The following is a 15,464-nucleotide window of genomic DNA, read 5'->3' as shown; positions in this document are numbered from 1 at the left end:
AAATTAAAGTTTTTTTTAAAATCTTGAGACTTTTAAATTTTGAAACTTTCTTTGAGGGAAAAAAAAAAGATTCTAGAGAAAGAATGACACAAAATTAAATGGTTGCAAATTTCGTATTTATTTTTTCATGTATTGATTTATTTATGTCTAAACAGTTCTATAAATATAATCATAAAATTATTTATTTAATCATCATAATTGTTGAATCCTGGATCATTAGTTCTTTTAGGACCATCTTTTTCATTAATTTCATTTAATGCTTTAAAATCTTCATCAGATAAAGTAAAAGTTTCAATATTTGATTTAATTCTTTCTTCATGAACTGATTTTGGAATAACAATTGAATTTCTTTGAACAGCCCATGAAATTAATACTTGAGCAGGTTCAACTTTATTCTTTTTAGCAATTTCTAAAACAGTTTCATTCTTAAATAATGGTGAATCATTTGAACCTAATGGTGAATAGGCAGTAATATAAATATCTTTACTTGTTAAATATTTAACTAATTCAGGTTGAGTTAATAATGGATGAGCTTCAATTTGATTAATAACTGGTACAACATCAACACCTTCAGCATTTAATAATTTATCTAATTTTTTAATTGTAAAATTTGAAACACCAATTGCTTTAACTTTTTTACCTTCTTTATAAATTTTTTGTAATGATTTCCAAGTTTCAATATAATCTTCATATTGTGAAGGATCTTTAATATCTTCTGAATCAGTATTTACTGGCCAATGTATTAAATAAAGATCAACATAATCTAATTTTAATTTTTTTAATGATTCATCTAATGCTTCTTCAACTTTATTATGATCAGTATTCCATAATTTTGTAGTTACAAAAATATTTTCTCTTGGAACTTTTGATTCTGAAATAGCTTTACCAACACCTTCTTCATTACCATAAGCACTTGCAGTATCAATATGATGATAATCATTTTCTAAGGCTAATTTTGTAGCTTTATAAGCATCTTCTGGTTCTGATCTCCAAGTTCCAAGACCAACTGCTGGAATTTCAACTCCATTATTTAATTTAAATTTTTTAGTATTAACTTTTAATTCAGCCATTTTATGAATTTATGTATTTGTTTTTGATTGAATTATTGAAAAGAGTTGAATTATTGAAAAGAGGTGAATCTTGTTAATAAGTTTGAATCTTTGTCGACTATTTATAAGCTTCAATGTGGATCCTCCACAGCAACATATCAAACTTTAATTTCTTATACATCATGATTACAAATAGCAAGTCTACTATGATTTAAATTAATTGTATATTTTTCACACAATTCTGAGTCCACAATAGCAATTGAAATCCGAAAAAGCAATAACCATTAAATTACGGATCAAATCTGAGACATCTTTTTTTTGACAAAGGTTATATTCAATATAATTACTATTACTTTAATATGTCATAACGTATGAAACCTCCTAGATCTAGTGAGCTCAAGAGATTGACAAATGTTGATAAAATCGGATCGGAATCCAAGAATTAGAAACACAAGCATTCTCTTACCATATAAAAAAGCTACCATCTCGTAATTTTTACTTGTAACAAAATTCCATATGTTAATTATTAAAATAATTTCAACCAGTATTTAATACATTAAATAATAATACTACAGCCTTTTAATCAAAGATTATTATGCTTTAATCATAATGAAAGATAAAGTACATCAATTTTCAATATCAGAAACATCAAGTATTCATTCACGTCCACTAAGTAAACAACCAACAAGAAATGCATCAGTTCCTATACATACAACAATATCATTTGATGATTATGTTCATTATGCAGCACCAAAATCTTCAAATATAAAATCACTATATCCACCAGCAGCAGTAACTTTAGGTAGAAATGCATTTGATAGATATGGAGATCAAGTATCTGATTTTGAAGTTATTTCATGTAATGGAGATAGAATTCCTGTATCAATGGCAGTATTATTAAAAAGGTGGGGTAAATATTTTGCATTGATTTTAGCAAGAAGTTATGTATTAGCTGCTGAAAATTTTGAAGCTGGACTTTCAAATAATTTAAAGGGTGATTGGACAAAATTAACAAATGATTCAAGTGAGGATTTAAACAAAAAATCTTATGGTGAAGTACCACATTTTAGAATTCCATTTCAAGAATCAAAAGAATCCTTGGATAAACCAACAACTAATAAAACAGAGAAGAAAATTACTCAACCTCAAATAAATGAATTACCACCTCAACCACCAGTACCCACTGAGCCAATACCTGCAGTACCTTCTCAAACTACTTTTAAAAATACATCAAGAGCTGGTTCTCAAGATCATAATTCACCTAGATCATCTTTAATGCATACATTATCAGTTTTGAGAAATATACCAACTACAGGAAAATCACCAAGAGAATCACCTTTTTCATCTCCAAGAGCTTCATATTCTGGTCAAGGTAGTGTCTCAAATGAATTAAGAAGTTCACCATTTCCTAACTTAAGACCTAATTTTGGAAGTGCATCATCAGATTTAAAACTTTCTTCAATAGATTCTGGAGTTGGTAGTTCTGAAATGAGTGATTCAACAAGACATCCATCAGAAATTGATGTCGATGATGAAGAGGATGAAGAAGAGGGAGCTCACGAAGAGGAAGAAGAAATAGAATCAGATACTGAATCAGACATTCTTGATTATGAAAAAAAGACATATCCAATGGAACCAGCATTAGTGCCTCGAAAATTATATCTTCCGTTTTCAACAAATAGTGTGAAAGCATTTTGTGAATTTTTTTATACTGGACAAATTGGAAGTAAATGGTCATTAGCTCCAACATTATTAGATAATTTTATGATTTCAAAATTTTATAAAATTCCATTACTTTATGATTCAATATTAGAAATTTTAATTACTATTTTAAAAAGAAAAGAAGATCAAATATTATCAAATCTAAGCTCGGAACAAAGATTGGAATATGAAGAATTCATATATTTTATAAACAAAGGACAAATAAAAAAAGAAGATTTACAAAAATATTCAGATTTAAATATTGTTGAAGATAGAGAATTTGATGAAAATGATCAAGAACAAATAAATTTAGCTTATCAAGAAAGTGAAGATTTATCAGCACCAAATGTTGGTCCCAGAGTAAGATCTATTTTTGATAGAAGTTCAATAATAAATAAAGCTTTACAAGATGATGAAAATGAAGATAGAAGAAGTAAATTAAATTTTATAACTGTTGAAGAATTGGTTGATCCAAATTCTATTAATAGTATTAATGATATTGTAATTGAAGCTATATTAGATGCTGCTATATTGGTTAATGAATTGAAATTAGTTATTAGGATTAATAAGCTATATAATTTAGTTAAAAGTTAACACACGATTTAATGATTGTATTGTGATTTGTCTAGGTCTCTTTCAAATGATTTATAAGATGTTTAACACTTTATGCTTACGGAGACAATTTAAAAACTCAAATCAAATCAATTCAGTTTAGATAATTCCTAGAGTGACATTATTTCCAATTCTGCTACAATATTTACAAAACAATATATTTACTAATTCATTTTAAAATTCGTTACTAAACAAACCTATATTTATTCAATGTTTAATAACGATCACCACCTCTACCACCTTCCATTCTATTTCCATAATCAGTAGAATAACTTTGACCACCATAATTTCCTCTATTTTCCATACGATCACCATAACTATCTTGATTTCCTCCAGCATAACCAAAATTACCTGGTCCATCATTACCATATCTTCCTTGATTTGTATCATTTTCCATTCTTTGACCTACATTAGTATTCCAATTTGAATTATGACTGTTTTCATGATGTTTATGGTGTGATGAACCAAATCCTGCACCTTGTTGACCATAATCATCGTTTCTACCTCCAAAGTTTTCGTTTCTTCCACCACCATAATTATCATTTCTACCACCACCGTAATTGTCATTTCTTCCTCCTCCGTAGTTATCCATTCTATCTCCATAATTATCATTTCTTCCACCATAATTATTTCCACCATAATCATTTCTACCACTATTTATATTATCATATCTTTGTTCTTGTGATGATGAATAATCATTATATCTACCTTGTGAACCATAATTTCCTTGTCCTTGTTGAGTATATTGTCCTTGACCTTGTCCATGTTTTTTATCTCCTGATAAATAATTTGAAACTAAACCTTCAACTTTGTTTAACATACCACCTTGTTGATTCCCTTGTTGATTTTGTCCATAATTATTCGATCCATGATTTGATGATCCTCCACCCAATAAAGATCCTGCAATTGCTCCTAAAGCTCCACCGGAACCATGACTTTGGTTATTATTACCTCCGCTAAGCATTGATGATGCAATTGAACCTAACATTCCTCTTTCACCTTGTTCACCACCTTGTTGATTTGAAGTTGATCTTTGATTGGATTCTAATCTTTCATTTGGTTTGTTATAAGTACCTTGATCTCCTGATGAGTAATATTCGTTATTTGACATTTTTAACTTTAATTGATATGCTTAAGTGTAAATTGTTAATAAAATCTTGCGTTAATTGATGTAACCTATTTTTTGATGTTGAAATTGTACTTATATATATATAGTATACTATATATTATTAGCATATTAAATTATTTTTTTCCATTGCCCCTAACATGACCAAATAAACTTGTCACAAAAGGGGGTTCGTTTTAAAATTGAACGGGGTAAACTTGAAATTTCAATTTACACGTTGTTTTTCCAGATTAAATTATTATGTATAATAAAGTTAATTTCTTAAATTGCTAAAAAAACAATTTTATGTTAGTTAGTGGTAGCATTGACAATTGATTACGTAGTATTTCTTTTTGCAATTTATGACTTTTATGATAGCCTGATTTTAATAAAAGCTTTACTCGACTTACTTAAATAAGCTATCGTGAAAGTTTTGGAATTTGATCATTAAAATATTGTTGCAAAATAAATTTCTTATTCATTTCAATCAATATGCAGTTTTACATCATTTATTATATTTCAAATTTATTGTCTTGAAACATATTAAATTCTGTGACACGACATTGAACTGGACTCTCGTAAAAATATAGTAAAATATATTTGTATTACAAAATCAAAGAATCAATAATACGTAAACAACAGATCGAAATACACTTATCAAAAATTTAAATTTATAATCAATAAATTTGTTATATGATATCAAATGGATCAACGAAAGTTAATTCAGTAAAACAAGCTGATTATACAATACCGTATCATTTACAAAAACCAAGAGAAGAAAGAGACTTAGATGAATTATATCCAAATCTAGATGAAAATGCATTATTACCAGTATTTATAATAAATAATGAACCTCAAGTACAACCTGACCCACATCCACAATCACATTCGGGTTCTCAACAACAGTCACTATCAATTGAACAAAACGATGAACCACCTTCCACAAATACTCATTTGAAAGCTCCAACTTTTGAAAAAATACAACCAGTAATACCCAATCCAAATATCAAATTCAATAAACAACTACTAGAATATGGATTTCAAGAACCTACGAGAAATAATGATAAAAATACCCAAAATACATATATACGACCATTTCAACTACCTATAAACCTAATCAAAAATTCAAATGATTTAGAGTCAACAATACAACAATTCTTGAATAAAAAAAAACTACTAGTAGATTATGATATGGATGAACAAGACTATTTATTTTTAAAAGATCGTAACTCCAACCCTAGAAATGTTATCAAGATAACTCCAGAAATTTTTGAAATCTTAATAAGTCTATTAGAAAATGAATGGAAAGTATTAGAAAATCAAATGAAATTAATTAATGTTTCACAACATAGTCAAAAAAACGATATTACAAATAAGAAATATTTAACTATAGGTCATAACAATTCAAAATATGGAAATGATGATGGAATAGTACCTGGATCAATATATGATCAAAGATGCGCTGTTTGTAACGATAGTGATTGTGATAACACAAATGCGATAGTATTTTGTGATGGATGTGATATTGCAGTTCATCAAGAATGTTATGGAGTTGCTTTTATACCCGAAGGTCAATGGTTATGTAGGAAATGTATGATCAACAAAAACAAAACTACTGAATGTGTATTTTGTCCAAGTACAACTGGAGCTTTTAAACAATCAGATAGTAGTTTATGGAGTCATGTTATATGTGCATTATGGATTAATGAATTATATTTTGCAAACCCTATTTATATGGAACCAATTGAAGGTATTGATAATATCCCAAAAAGTAGATGGAAATTAACTTGTTATATATGTAAACAAAGAGTTGGTGCTTGTATACAATGTGCAGGTAGAAACTGTTTTCAAGCTTATCATGTAACATGTGCCAAAAGAGCTGGTTTACAAATGGAAATGACAAAGGGTATAAAGGGTGCTATAAATGACAAATCCACTATACGATCATACTGTGAAAAACATAGTTCAACAACAAGTACAAATTTAATATTAGAAGGAATACACAAGACAAGACAATATTTTAAAGATACAAAAGTTCTTAATGAACAAAATGAAAGAATAAGTAGTAATGAGAAAGTAGCAAATAAATTAAATATTTTCAAATGGCAAACTGAATTAAATAGTCCTATTGCTCCAAAATTATTTAGTGATAAATTAATTAATATAATGTATGAATTAAAAGTTGAAAATCAAATAAGTTTACCAGAAGAATCAACAAATCAATTATTGGATTTGAAAGTATTACCTAATAGATCAAGAGAACAAATTTTTAAAGATTTAAAAAATATTGCAAATGAAATATGTAGATATTGGTGTTTAAAAAGAGAATTGAAAAATGGTGCATCATTAGTTTCTAAAAATAATAACCTAATATCAGCAAGTTCAATATTATATGATTCATCAAATTTAGAAAATGAAATGAGTGATGTTAATGAAACTCAACAAATTAATGAAAAATTGAATTTTGCAAATAATTTAATACAAGATTTAGATAAATTGATTTCAATTAATTCGTTAACTATTGATAGACAACTATTACAAAAAGATTCAATGGAACTTGATTTGGATATAAAAGATTTGGAAAATTTTCCAGTTTCTAAAAAGGTTGAAAAATTACTAGATAATTTAAATATGAGGTACGATAAAAATCAAACAATATTAAATTATCAACCCAAGACACCTCTGGTCAAAACTTTGAAAGAAATAATTCAAGAAAATTTAAAATACAAATACAAATCAATAGAACATTTAACTCAGGATATCAATAATTTAGGTCAAGCAATTTTATCGGAAAATAAATTAAGTTTTAATATTGTAAAGAGATGGAAAATTTGGAAAAAAAATTATGAATTAGAAATATATGATTATAGACAAGTATTAGAAGATAATGATTTAAGTGAAATTGAAATTGATGAAGTATCTACAAATGATGAAAATCAATTAATGTTTAATAAATTTTTAAATAGGTAATTTTAGATATAGTGAGGAATAAATATATTGTTTGTGGATTTATAAGTATAGCACAAGTCCGTTTATAATTAGTGAAATTGTAAATAGCACAAATTTGTCAAATGTTATAGCTCAAGATGATGGTTTTCAAAAAATACATTTTGTTCTAGATTTAACGAAGATCATATATGAATTTTTTTTTTAGTTTAATTCTTTATTCTTTATTTATAGCAAAATAAATTTGTGGTACCTTAAAATAAAAAATAAAAATAAATATGCAAGTCTAAAAATGATAGATGTCAAAATTCAAAACTTTCTTTTTTTGAAAATATTAGGAAGTAAGACTTAAAAAACAGCATCCATACTTGTCAATTATAACTTCAGCGTAGAGCTATATAAATAAGCTCTTATCTCTTATCTGTATCTCTAATCTTGAAATATTCATTCTAAAAATAATATTCAATGTTACATTTGGTCTTATAATAAAATTATGGTCTGTTTTTAATTTATTTTTCATGGTAGTCCTATGCAGTACAACAAAATATTATTTTTTTCAAAATTCTTTGTAAAGAACTTTTGAGATGTTTCAAATAAAGAAGGAATAATTTATTAATAAGGTACCTGACTAAGCCAAGCAATGAATTAAACTTTGAGTAGATTAGACAAAAGAATTCGGTACTTCAATTTTAGTATATATCATTACGTTGTAATAATTAAAAGATTATCATAAATATATATTAAATCTAGACCATTTAAAAAATAAAACAAAGTAGTGTAAAAATCAAAATTTAAGGTACAACAAAATTTAACTAAAATAAACAAAACAAAACAAAACAAAACAATAAACACGCCTGTTTTTTATTTGTAAAGAATAAAATTGAAAAAAAAGCTCCTTCTCTTGCTAGTAAATAAAATATAATCGAATATTATAATATGATGATTAACCTGATTTCGACTTAATTGGAGTATTCACTTTACCTTTAGATTATTATATTTTCCAATTGCTTATAATTTGTATATATAATATGTAATGTTTACTGTTAATAATAAATAATAATATGCAAGGCACGAAAAAATAAGAATAAATATTTATTCTTATTTTCTTCTCTAATCAATAATAAAATAAATATAAATTAATTCTCCTCTTTTTGAATTTATCAAATAAATTATATTTGCTATAATACTACCTCTTGTTTTAAACAACCAAATTTTAATAGATTATTAATTATATATTTTACTCACCCTTATACATTCATTATTAAAGATATATATTATTAATAATTTAATCAATTTTCTTTTCAAAAAATAAACAAACTTCATACGTTCATTACAAGACTGATAAAATTCTCACAAACAATTATTTAAATATTACAGCAAAATTATTAATGGTTATAATGGATCCCAATCAACATTCATCATATACTCAATATTCCATACTTGATAAATTTGAAAAACAATTTCAAAAAGATATTGAATTGGAAGAACAAATGTTAATTCAATCAAATAATAATAATCATAACAACCAACAACAAAGGCCGCCCAAACAACTGACTTCTTTGAACAACAACAACAGTAAATTACCATTAATTGTTGATGTAGCATTAGATCAAAAGGGTAATCAATTATATCAGATTCATGAATCTTCAAATTCAACTAGAAAAGAAATGCCTAGATCAACTAATTTTACTGAAAATCCAGAATTACATAATGAATTAACAGTTTCAATAGAAGATGAAAATGAAATTCAAAAACAAAATTCAAAACAATCGAATAACGACGTTGGAAATTTAAATATTGATAATGGTGATGATAATATTTGGTCAAATGATGTTGAACAAGCATTCAAAGAAGCATTAAATATAATCCCCAAAAATGGATTAATTAAAATCAAAATTGCAGGTAGATCATGTGGTAGAAATGAATTAATATCAGATTATATAAAATGTAAAACTGGTAAATTAAGAACAAGAAAACAAGTTTCATCACATATACAAGTTATAAAAAATTTACAAGATAATTTAGAAATTATTAATTTAATAAATAATGGACCATTAGCTAATTCAAAAGAAGAAGAAAATCAAATAAATAAAAATTTTGAAGAAATTTTCCATAAAATTAATTTAGAAAAAACTTTAGGTGGAATTAAAAAATCATCAAATATAAATAAAACAACTGTTAGTTACAACGAAAATGAATATACCAATGTCAACTTTTCAAAGGGTTCAAATAATTTATTAGTAAATACAACCTCACATAAATCAAGAAAAAGAAAAATGGCCGTACCATTACAAGAAAAATCAAGAAAAGAATCAAAATCAAATAATCAATTATCAGTTCAACCAACTCAATTACCTATTTTTTTCAATTTTGTGAAATTTTTCATGTCAATAAATAATCAATGGGAAAATAATTCAATAATTTTATCTATTCAAAAAAATAATGAAAAAGTTTCAAAAGTTAAATTAAATGAAAGTGCAAATATGTCAACTAGATTTCCTGGTTTAAATTTATTTAAAAATTGTTCTCATATTACTATTTTACATAATATGGTGAATTTAATTTTCCCAACTAAATTTTTAACTTCAATTCATAGTATTGAAACTGGATTTAATTCAAATTATATGATAAAATTTGAAAATCCAAATGATGAAATATTAAATAAAACTTATAAATCATTTGTATTTATTTATTCTTATGGAGTTGAAATTTTTAAATATGAAGAACAAAATATAAAATTAAATCAAGATATAGAATTCATACCACGATTTTGGAAAATCTTTTTAAGTAAATTAATAAATAAATCAGAAATAGAAGTTATAAACGCTTTTAAAGGGTTAACAATCAAGCAAATCATATATGATCCAAATCAATCAACTTCTGATGAAGTAAATTTACAATTCCAACAACAAAGATTATCAAAATCAGATATAAAATTATTAATATTATGGGAATTTGCTAAAATTATTGATTTAAATGATGCATTAACTAAAACTACTCAAATTATTATACCACAACAATTAAAATCTAAAAAAATTATAAGTGATGATCAAAATGAAAATTTTAATTTTATAACTTCATCTAATGATAACGTTATAGCTCAAATGATTGAATATGAAGAAAATATCTTGTTACAAAATCAACAAAAAGTTTCAAATAATGATGTATCTCAAATTAATAGCTTAACTACTGCTTCATCTATATCAACTAACAAGTCAAATTACTGGAACGGATTACCATCAACTTCTTCAAATGCAACTACAATAAACAATATGAATTTTGACAATGCATCAAGTTATAATAACGATTTACCAATCAACAGTGGATTCTCTACAACAAATGATTATTCATATTACAACGAAGTAGTATATCCAAGTGTACATCCCCAACAACAACAGCAACAACAACAGCAACAACAACAAATGTCACAACAACAATTTCAATATCAAGATTACAATAATAATTCAATTATGCCTATGTATTTATAACTTTCTACTTTTCAATTCTTTTGGCCCTCATGTATTTTATGTATTTTATGTATTTTTAATAAACGGTTTATTTTACTTCATTATCATTATCATTATTACTATCATTATAATTATTCTTATTTAATCTTTTCGTAAAGTGCTTCTTCCTTAAGATACTTCTTAGGAGGTAAGTGATAATAAATTGATAATATAATTTTTTCTGACTCTGATATTGTGTCTCAAAATAAAGTATTTATCGCACCAAATATTTTTCAAGTCAATCTCATCTTTTATTTTATTTTACAACCCCAAATTATAACTACTACATCACAACGAACAATGGAAAGTAAAACAATTGGAATACTAGGAGGTGGCCAATTAGGTCGTATGATAGTAGAAGCAGCTCATAGATTAAACATCAAAACAGTAATCTTAGATGCACCAAATTCACCAGCAAAACAAATAAATGCATTAGATTCTCATGTTGATGGATCATTTACTGATTATGAATCTATATTAAAATTAGCTCAGAAAGTAGATATTATAACTGTTGAAATTGAACATATTGATGTTGATGCATTGAAAAAAGTACAATCACAATTTCCTAACCTAGAGATTTACCCTTTACCTGAAACTATTAAATTAATTCAAGATAAATATTTACAAAAAGAACATTTAATTTCTAATAAAGTATCAGTTATAGATTCACAACCAGTTGTTGAAAACACCATTACAAATTTGGAACAAATTGGTGAAGAATATGGTTATCCTTTTATGTTAAAATCAAGAACTTTAGCTTATGACGGTAGAGGAAATTTCGTTGTAAAAGATAAATCAACAATTCCAAAAGCTTTAGAATTTTTATCAAATCGTCCACTTTATGCAGAAAAATGGTGTCCATTCACAAAAGAGTTAGCAGTAATGGTAGTTAGATCAATGAAAGGTGAAGTATTTGCATATCCAACAGTTGAAACAATTCATAAAAATAATATATGTCATTTAGTATATGCACCAGCAAGAGTTACTGACACAATAGCTAAAAAGGCATCATTATTAGCTCAAAATGCTGTAAAATCTTTTCCTGGTTGTGGTATATTTGGAGTTGAAATGTTTCTTTTAGAAAATGGTGAATTATTAATCAATGAAATTGCTCCAAGACCTCATAATTCAGGTCATTATACTATTGACGCATGTGTAACATCACAATTTGAAGCTCATGTAAGAGCTGTGGCGGGTTTACCTATGCCAAAGGGATTCACTGATTTTTCAACAACTATAACAAATGCAATAATGTTGAATGTATTAGGAGATTCTAAAATTCCAAATAAAGAATTAGAAATATGTAAAAGATCTTTAGAAACTCCTCATTCTTCAGTATATCTTTATGGGAAAACTACAAGACCAGAAAGAAAAATGGGTCATATAAATATAGTAACTTCATCAATGGATGATGCAGAAAATAGATTATCATATATATTAGGTAATTCATCAACCATACCAGAATCTTTAACCACTCCAAAAGAACAACCATTAGTAGGAATAGTAATGGGTTCAGATTCAGATTTACCAGTAATGTCAGTAGGAGCAAGAATATTGAAAAACTTTGGTGTTCCCTTTGAATTAACTATAGTAAGTGCTCATCGTACACCACATAGAATGTCACAATATGCAATTGAAGCTCATAATCGTGGATTAAAATGTATAATAGCAGGAGCAGGTGGAGCTGCACATTTACCAGGAATGTTAGCAGCAATGACTCCATTACCAATAATAGGAGTTCCAGTAAAAGGATCAACATTAGATGGTGTTGATTCATTACATTCTATAGTTCAAATGCCAAGAGGTATACCTGTTGCTACTGTTGCTATAAATAATAGTACAAATGCTGCTTTATTAGCTATTAGAATTTTAGGAAGTTATGATAATCAATGGTTTGATAAAATGAGTAAATATATGAGTGATATGGAACTGGAAGTTTTAAGTAAAGCTGAGACGTTGGAAGAAATTGGATATGAAGATTATTTAACTGATAAATTGAAAAAAGCTTGATTATGGAGAGTGAAAGTTTGTATAGACTAAGAAATAAATGTATTAATTATGACCTTTTTCGTAAAATTAACTGTGTAAAATAATGTACAAATTATAGAACTGAAAATGCTATGCCGTAACTTTTGCTTATTCGTCTAGTATAGTGTTTAAGTCTGATTAATTTATGTCTCCTTCAAGAAGCAATGTAGCTAAAATTAAATCCTTATGAATCCGTTCATTGAGTAAAGTACTGTCCTTGACTACTCAATCTGTCTAAATTTCTTGAAACTTGTCAACCCTTCGATTAAAAATGAACACCTTAATACTAGATTAAGATAATTTTGAGGTAGTTTAACCTCTTTTTCTAATTTTACCACTTTTTTGTTTTCTTTGTTTATATCTTTGAGAATTTGAATCTCTCCACCCAGATGTACTTATTTTTTTGTTATCTTTTGTATTGTCAACATCCATTGATTCTTCTTTTATTGGTTCTTCTTCTTCAACTTGATTTACTTCATTGGCTTTCTTTTGTTTTTTAGCTTCTTCTTGTTTTGCAGTCTCTATTAATAATTTATCTGCTATTCTTTTATTTCTATCATCTACAAATTTTGAAAATTCTCCTTTTCTCTTCACACTTTTGGCTTGTAACTTTGATTTTGATCTTAATGATTTAGCCATTTCTTATGTTGGTATAGATGAATCAATTAATTATGTATTAATTGAATGGTTCAATAGATTTGAGATGAGATGATCTTGTGATACTTTAATGATTCTGATGATATTTGATAACTCGTATATTTTGGTCTCGTGCAAACCACGTGCATTTGCTATTTAATAGGGCTTAAAATTTTTATGTTCAAGTAATAAATTACATAATCACATACAAATTAAACTCGCACATAGTTAATAATTTTATTTGTTAGTAAGAGTCATTATTGTGTAATAAAAATTCTTAACTATTGTCTCTCTCATTCTCTCTTACTCAAACTCAGTGAAAAAATTAATCTTCTAAAGAGAAAAAAAATTTCAGTTAAAATAGTATTATTACAATACATTAAACCAAGTAAAAATGTATGTTTGAAATAGATTAAATATAAAGATTGGACGGGATCTTAATGGGAAGATTACATGGGAGTGAATAAGATTAATCAGAATGTTGAATGTTTCTACAAAACAGTATTAAATGTTTGGATCAAAAACTCAAGATAATTATTCAACTTTCAATCAACGGCAAAAGTCATCAAAATGAGTATTCAGCCGATTAGCGACTAATAAATGAAACAAATCATAATGTCAAACTTAGGATCTGTGTATTCAAATAGAACATAATTTGGGACATATTATATATTCTCAAAAGTCATTGAAATTTCACCCATCCCAATTCATCTTTAATATCATCTTATTTAAAACTTTAAAATACTAACATTTTTAATTTCAGGGCTAATTTAAGAACTCAAAAAAGACTTGCTGCTAGTGTCATTGGTGTTGGTAAAAGAAAAATTTGGTTAGATCCAAATGAATCATCAGAAATTGCCAATGCTAATTCAAGACAAGCAATTAGAAAATTATATAAAAATGGTACTATTGTCAAAAAACCAGATACTGTTCATTCTAGATCAAGAGCAAGAGCTTTAAAAGAATCAAAATCAGCTGGTAGACATATGGGTTATGGTAAAAGAAAAGGTACAAAAGATGCTAGAATGCCATCACAAGTTTTATGGATGAGAAGATTAAGAGTTTTAAGAAGATTATTAGCAAAATATAGAGATGCCGGTAAAATTGATAAACATTTATATCATAATTTATATAAAGCTGCTAAAGGTAATACTTTTAAACATAAAAGATCATTAGTTGAACATATTATTACTGCTAAAGCTGAAGCTTTACGTGAAAAAGCTCTTAAAGATGAAGCTGAAGCAAGAAGAGTTAGAAATAGAGCTGCTAGAGAAAGAAGACAACAAAGAATTGCTGATAAAAGAGAAGCTTTATTGGCTGATGATGCTGAATAAATTTCTTAGTTTGTTAAGTAAATATTATTCATTATTGTTATTGTTTTAAATATCATTTGAGGAGAGTAGTACTTGAAGAGAAAGTTTTAATATGAAATACGATGTTTTGGTCTTAACAGACTTTGGGGTAATTTTTTTCAACTGGGGAAATATGTAAAATAGCATTTTATCTTAGTTATAAATACAAATAGTTCATTCTGAAAAATTATTTGTTGTTGTAATTCATTACTCTGATACTTGTGTTTAAAATTTATTAGTTGAATTGTTAATTCACAAATTAGATGTGAGAGAAAGATAATATAACCAAAAGATAATATAACCAAAAGATGGGGTTGATAATAGACTCATAGATGAAAATTTCGAAATTTCAAATTTTTTTGACTTACCTCCAATCAGTTGAAAAGTACTCTCACATTGATAATGATCAAATAGTGAATGTAATTTGTATGAGAAATTGGCTCTGAAAGGTCACTTCTTCGTCAGTATAACTCGATTACTGCTAGGTCATAGTACAACAGGATTTAGAAGCGAAGTTCATCAATTACAG

General features: G+C 26.6%; 8 protein-coding genes across 8 annotated transcripts; 5 read left to right on the top strand and 3 right to left on the bottom strand. All coding sequences in view use genetic code 12, as the record gives it.

The window, feature by feature from the left end:
- Window positions 1–185: 185 nt before the first annotated feature.
- Window positions 186–1,070, bottom strand: KGF54_003660 (aldo/keto reductase; the record flags this gene model as incomplete). Its single annotated transcript, XM_051764273.1, has 1 exon — window positions 186–1,070. The coding sequence occupies one exon, from the start codon at window positions 1,068–1,070 to the stop codon at window positions 186–188; it is 885 nt and encodes a 294-aa protein (XP_051619720.1).
- Window positions 1,071–1,658: 588 nt separating this feature from the next.
- MDS3 (Mds3p) lies at window positions 1,659–3,344 on the top strand (the record flags this gene model as incomplete). The annotated part of the gene is made up of 1 exon (XM_051764271.1): window positions 1,659–3,344. The coding sequence occupies one exon, from the start codon at window positions 1,659–1,661 to the stop codon at window positions 3,342–3,344; it is 1,686 nt and encodes a 561-aa protein (XP_051619719.1).
- Window positions 3,345–3,576: 232 nt separating this feature from the next.
- On the bottom strand, window positions 3,577–4,473 carry KGF54_003658 (uncharacterized protein; the record flags this gene model as incomplete). The annotated part of the gene is made up of 1 exon (XM_051764270.1): window positions 3,577–4,473. One exon carries the CDS (start codon window positions 4,471–4,473, stop codon window positions 3,577–3,579), a length of 897 nt encoding a protein of 298 aa, XP_051619718.1.
- A 687-nt stretch (window positions 4,474–5,160) lies between these two features.
- KGF54_003657 (uncharacterized protein) lies at window positions 5,161–7,437 on the top strand (the record flags this gene model as incomplete). The annotated part of the gene is made up of 1 exon (XM_051764269.1): window positions 5,161–7,437. The coding sequence occupies one exon, from the start codon at window positions 5,161–5,163 to the stop codon at window positions 7,435–7,437; it is 2,277 nt and encodes a 758-aa protein (XP_051619717.1).
- Window positions 7,438–8,810: 1,373 nt separating this feature from the next.
- On the top strand, window positions 8,811–10,901 carry TEC1 (transcription factor TEC1; the record flags this gene model as incomplete). Its single annotated transcript, XM_051764268.1, has 1 exon — window positions 8,811–10,901. The coding sequence occupies one exon, from the start codon at window positions 8,811–8,813 to the stop codon at window positions 10,899–10,901; it is 2,091 nt and encodes a 696-aa protein (XP_051619716.1).
- Window positions 10,902–11,219: 318 nt separating this feature from the next.
- On the top strand, window positions 11,220–12,929 carry ADE2 (phosphoribosylaminoimidazole carboxylase; the record flags this gene model as incomplete). The annotated part of the gene is made up of 1 exon (XM_051764267.1): window positions 11,220–12,929. One exon carries the CDS (start codon window positions 11,220–11,222, stop codon window positions 12,927–12,929), a length of 1,710 nt encoding a protein of 569 aa, XP_051619715.1.
- A 330-nt stretch (window positions 12,930–13,259) lies between these two features.
- KGF54_003654 (uncharacterized protein) lies at window positions 13,260–13,586 on the bottom strand (the record flags this gene model as incomplete). Its single annotated transcript, XM_051764266.1, has 1 exon — window positions 13,260–13,586. The coding sequence occupies one exon, from the start codon at window positions 13,584–13,586 to the stop codon at window positions 13,260–13,262; it is 327 nt and encodes a 108-aa protein (XP_051619714.1).
- A 612-nt stretch (window positions 13,587–14,198) lies between these two features.
- On the top strand, window positions 14,199–14,917 carry RPL19A (60S ribosomal protein eL19; the record flags this gene model as incomplete). Its single annotated transcript, XM_051764265.1, has 2 exons — window positions 14,199–14,218; window positions 14,359–14,917. 2 exons carry the CDS (start codon window positions 14,199–14,201, stop codon window positions 14,915–14,917), a joined length of 579 nt encoding a protein of 192 aa, XP_051619713.1.
- Between the last annotated feature and the right edge of the window lie 547 nt (window positions 14,918–15,464).

Source organism: Candida jiufengensis (assembly GCF_024610255.1).
Source record: "Candida jiufengensis strain CBS 10846 chromosome Unknown scaffold2, whole genome shotgun sequence".
Lineage (NCBI taxonomy): Eukaryota > Fungi > Ascomycota > Pichiomycetes > Serinales > Debaryomycetaceae > Lodderomyces > Lodderomyces jiufengensis.
This window is presented reverse-complemented; position numbering and strand designations above follow the sequence as displayed.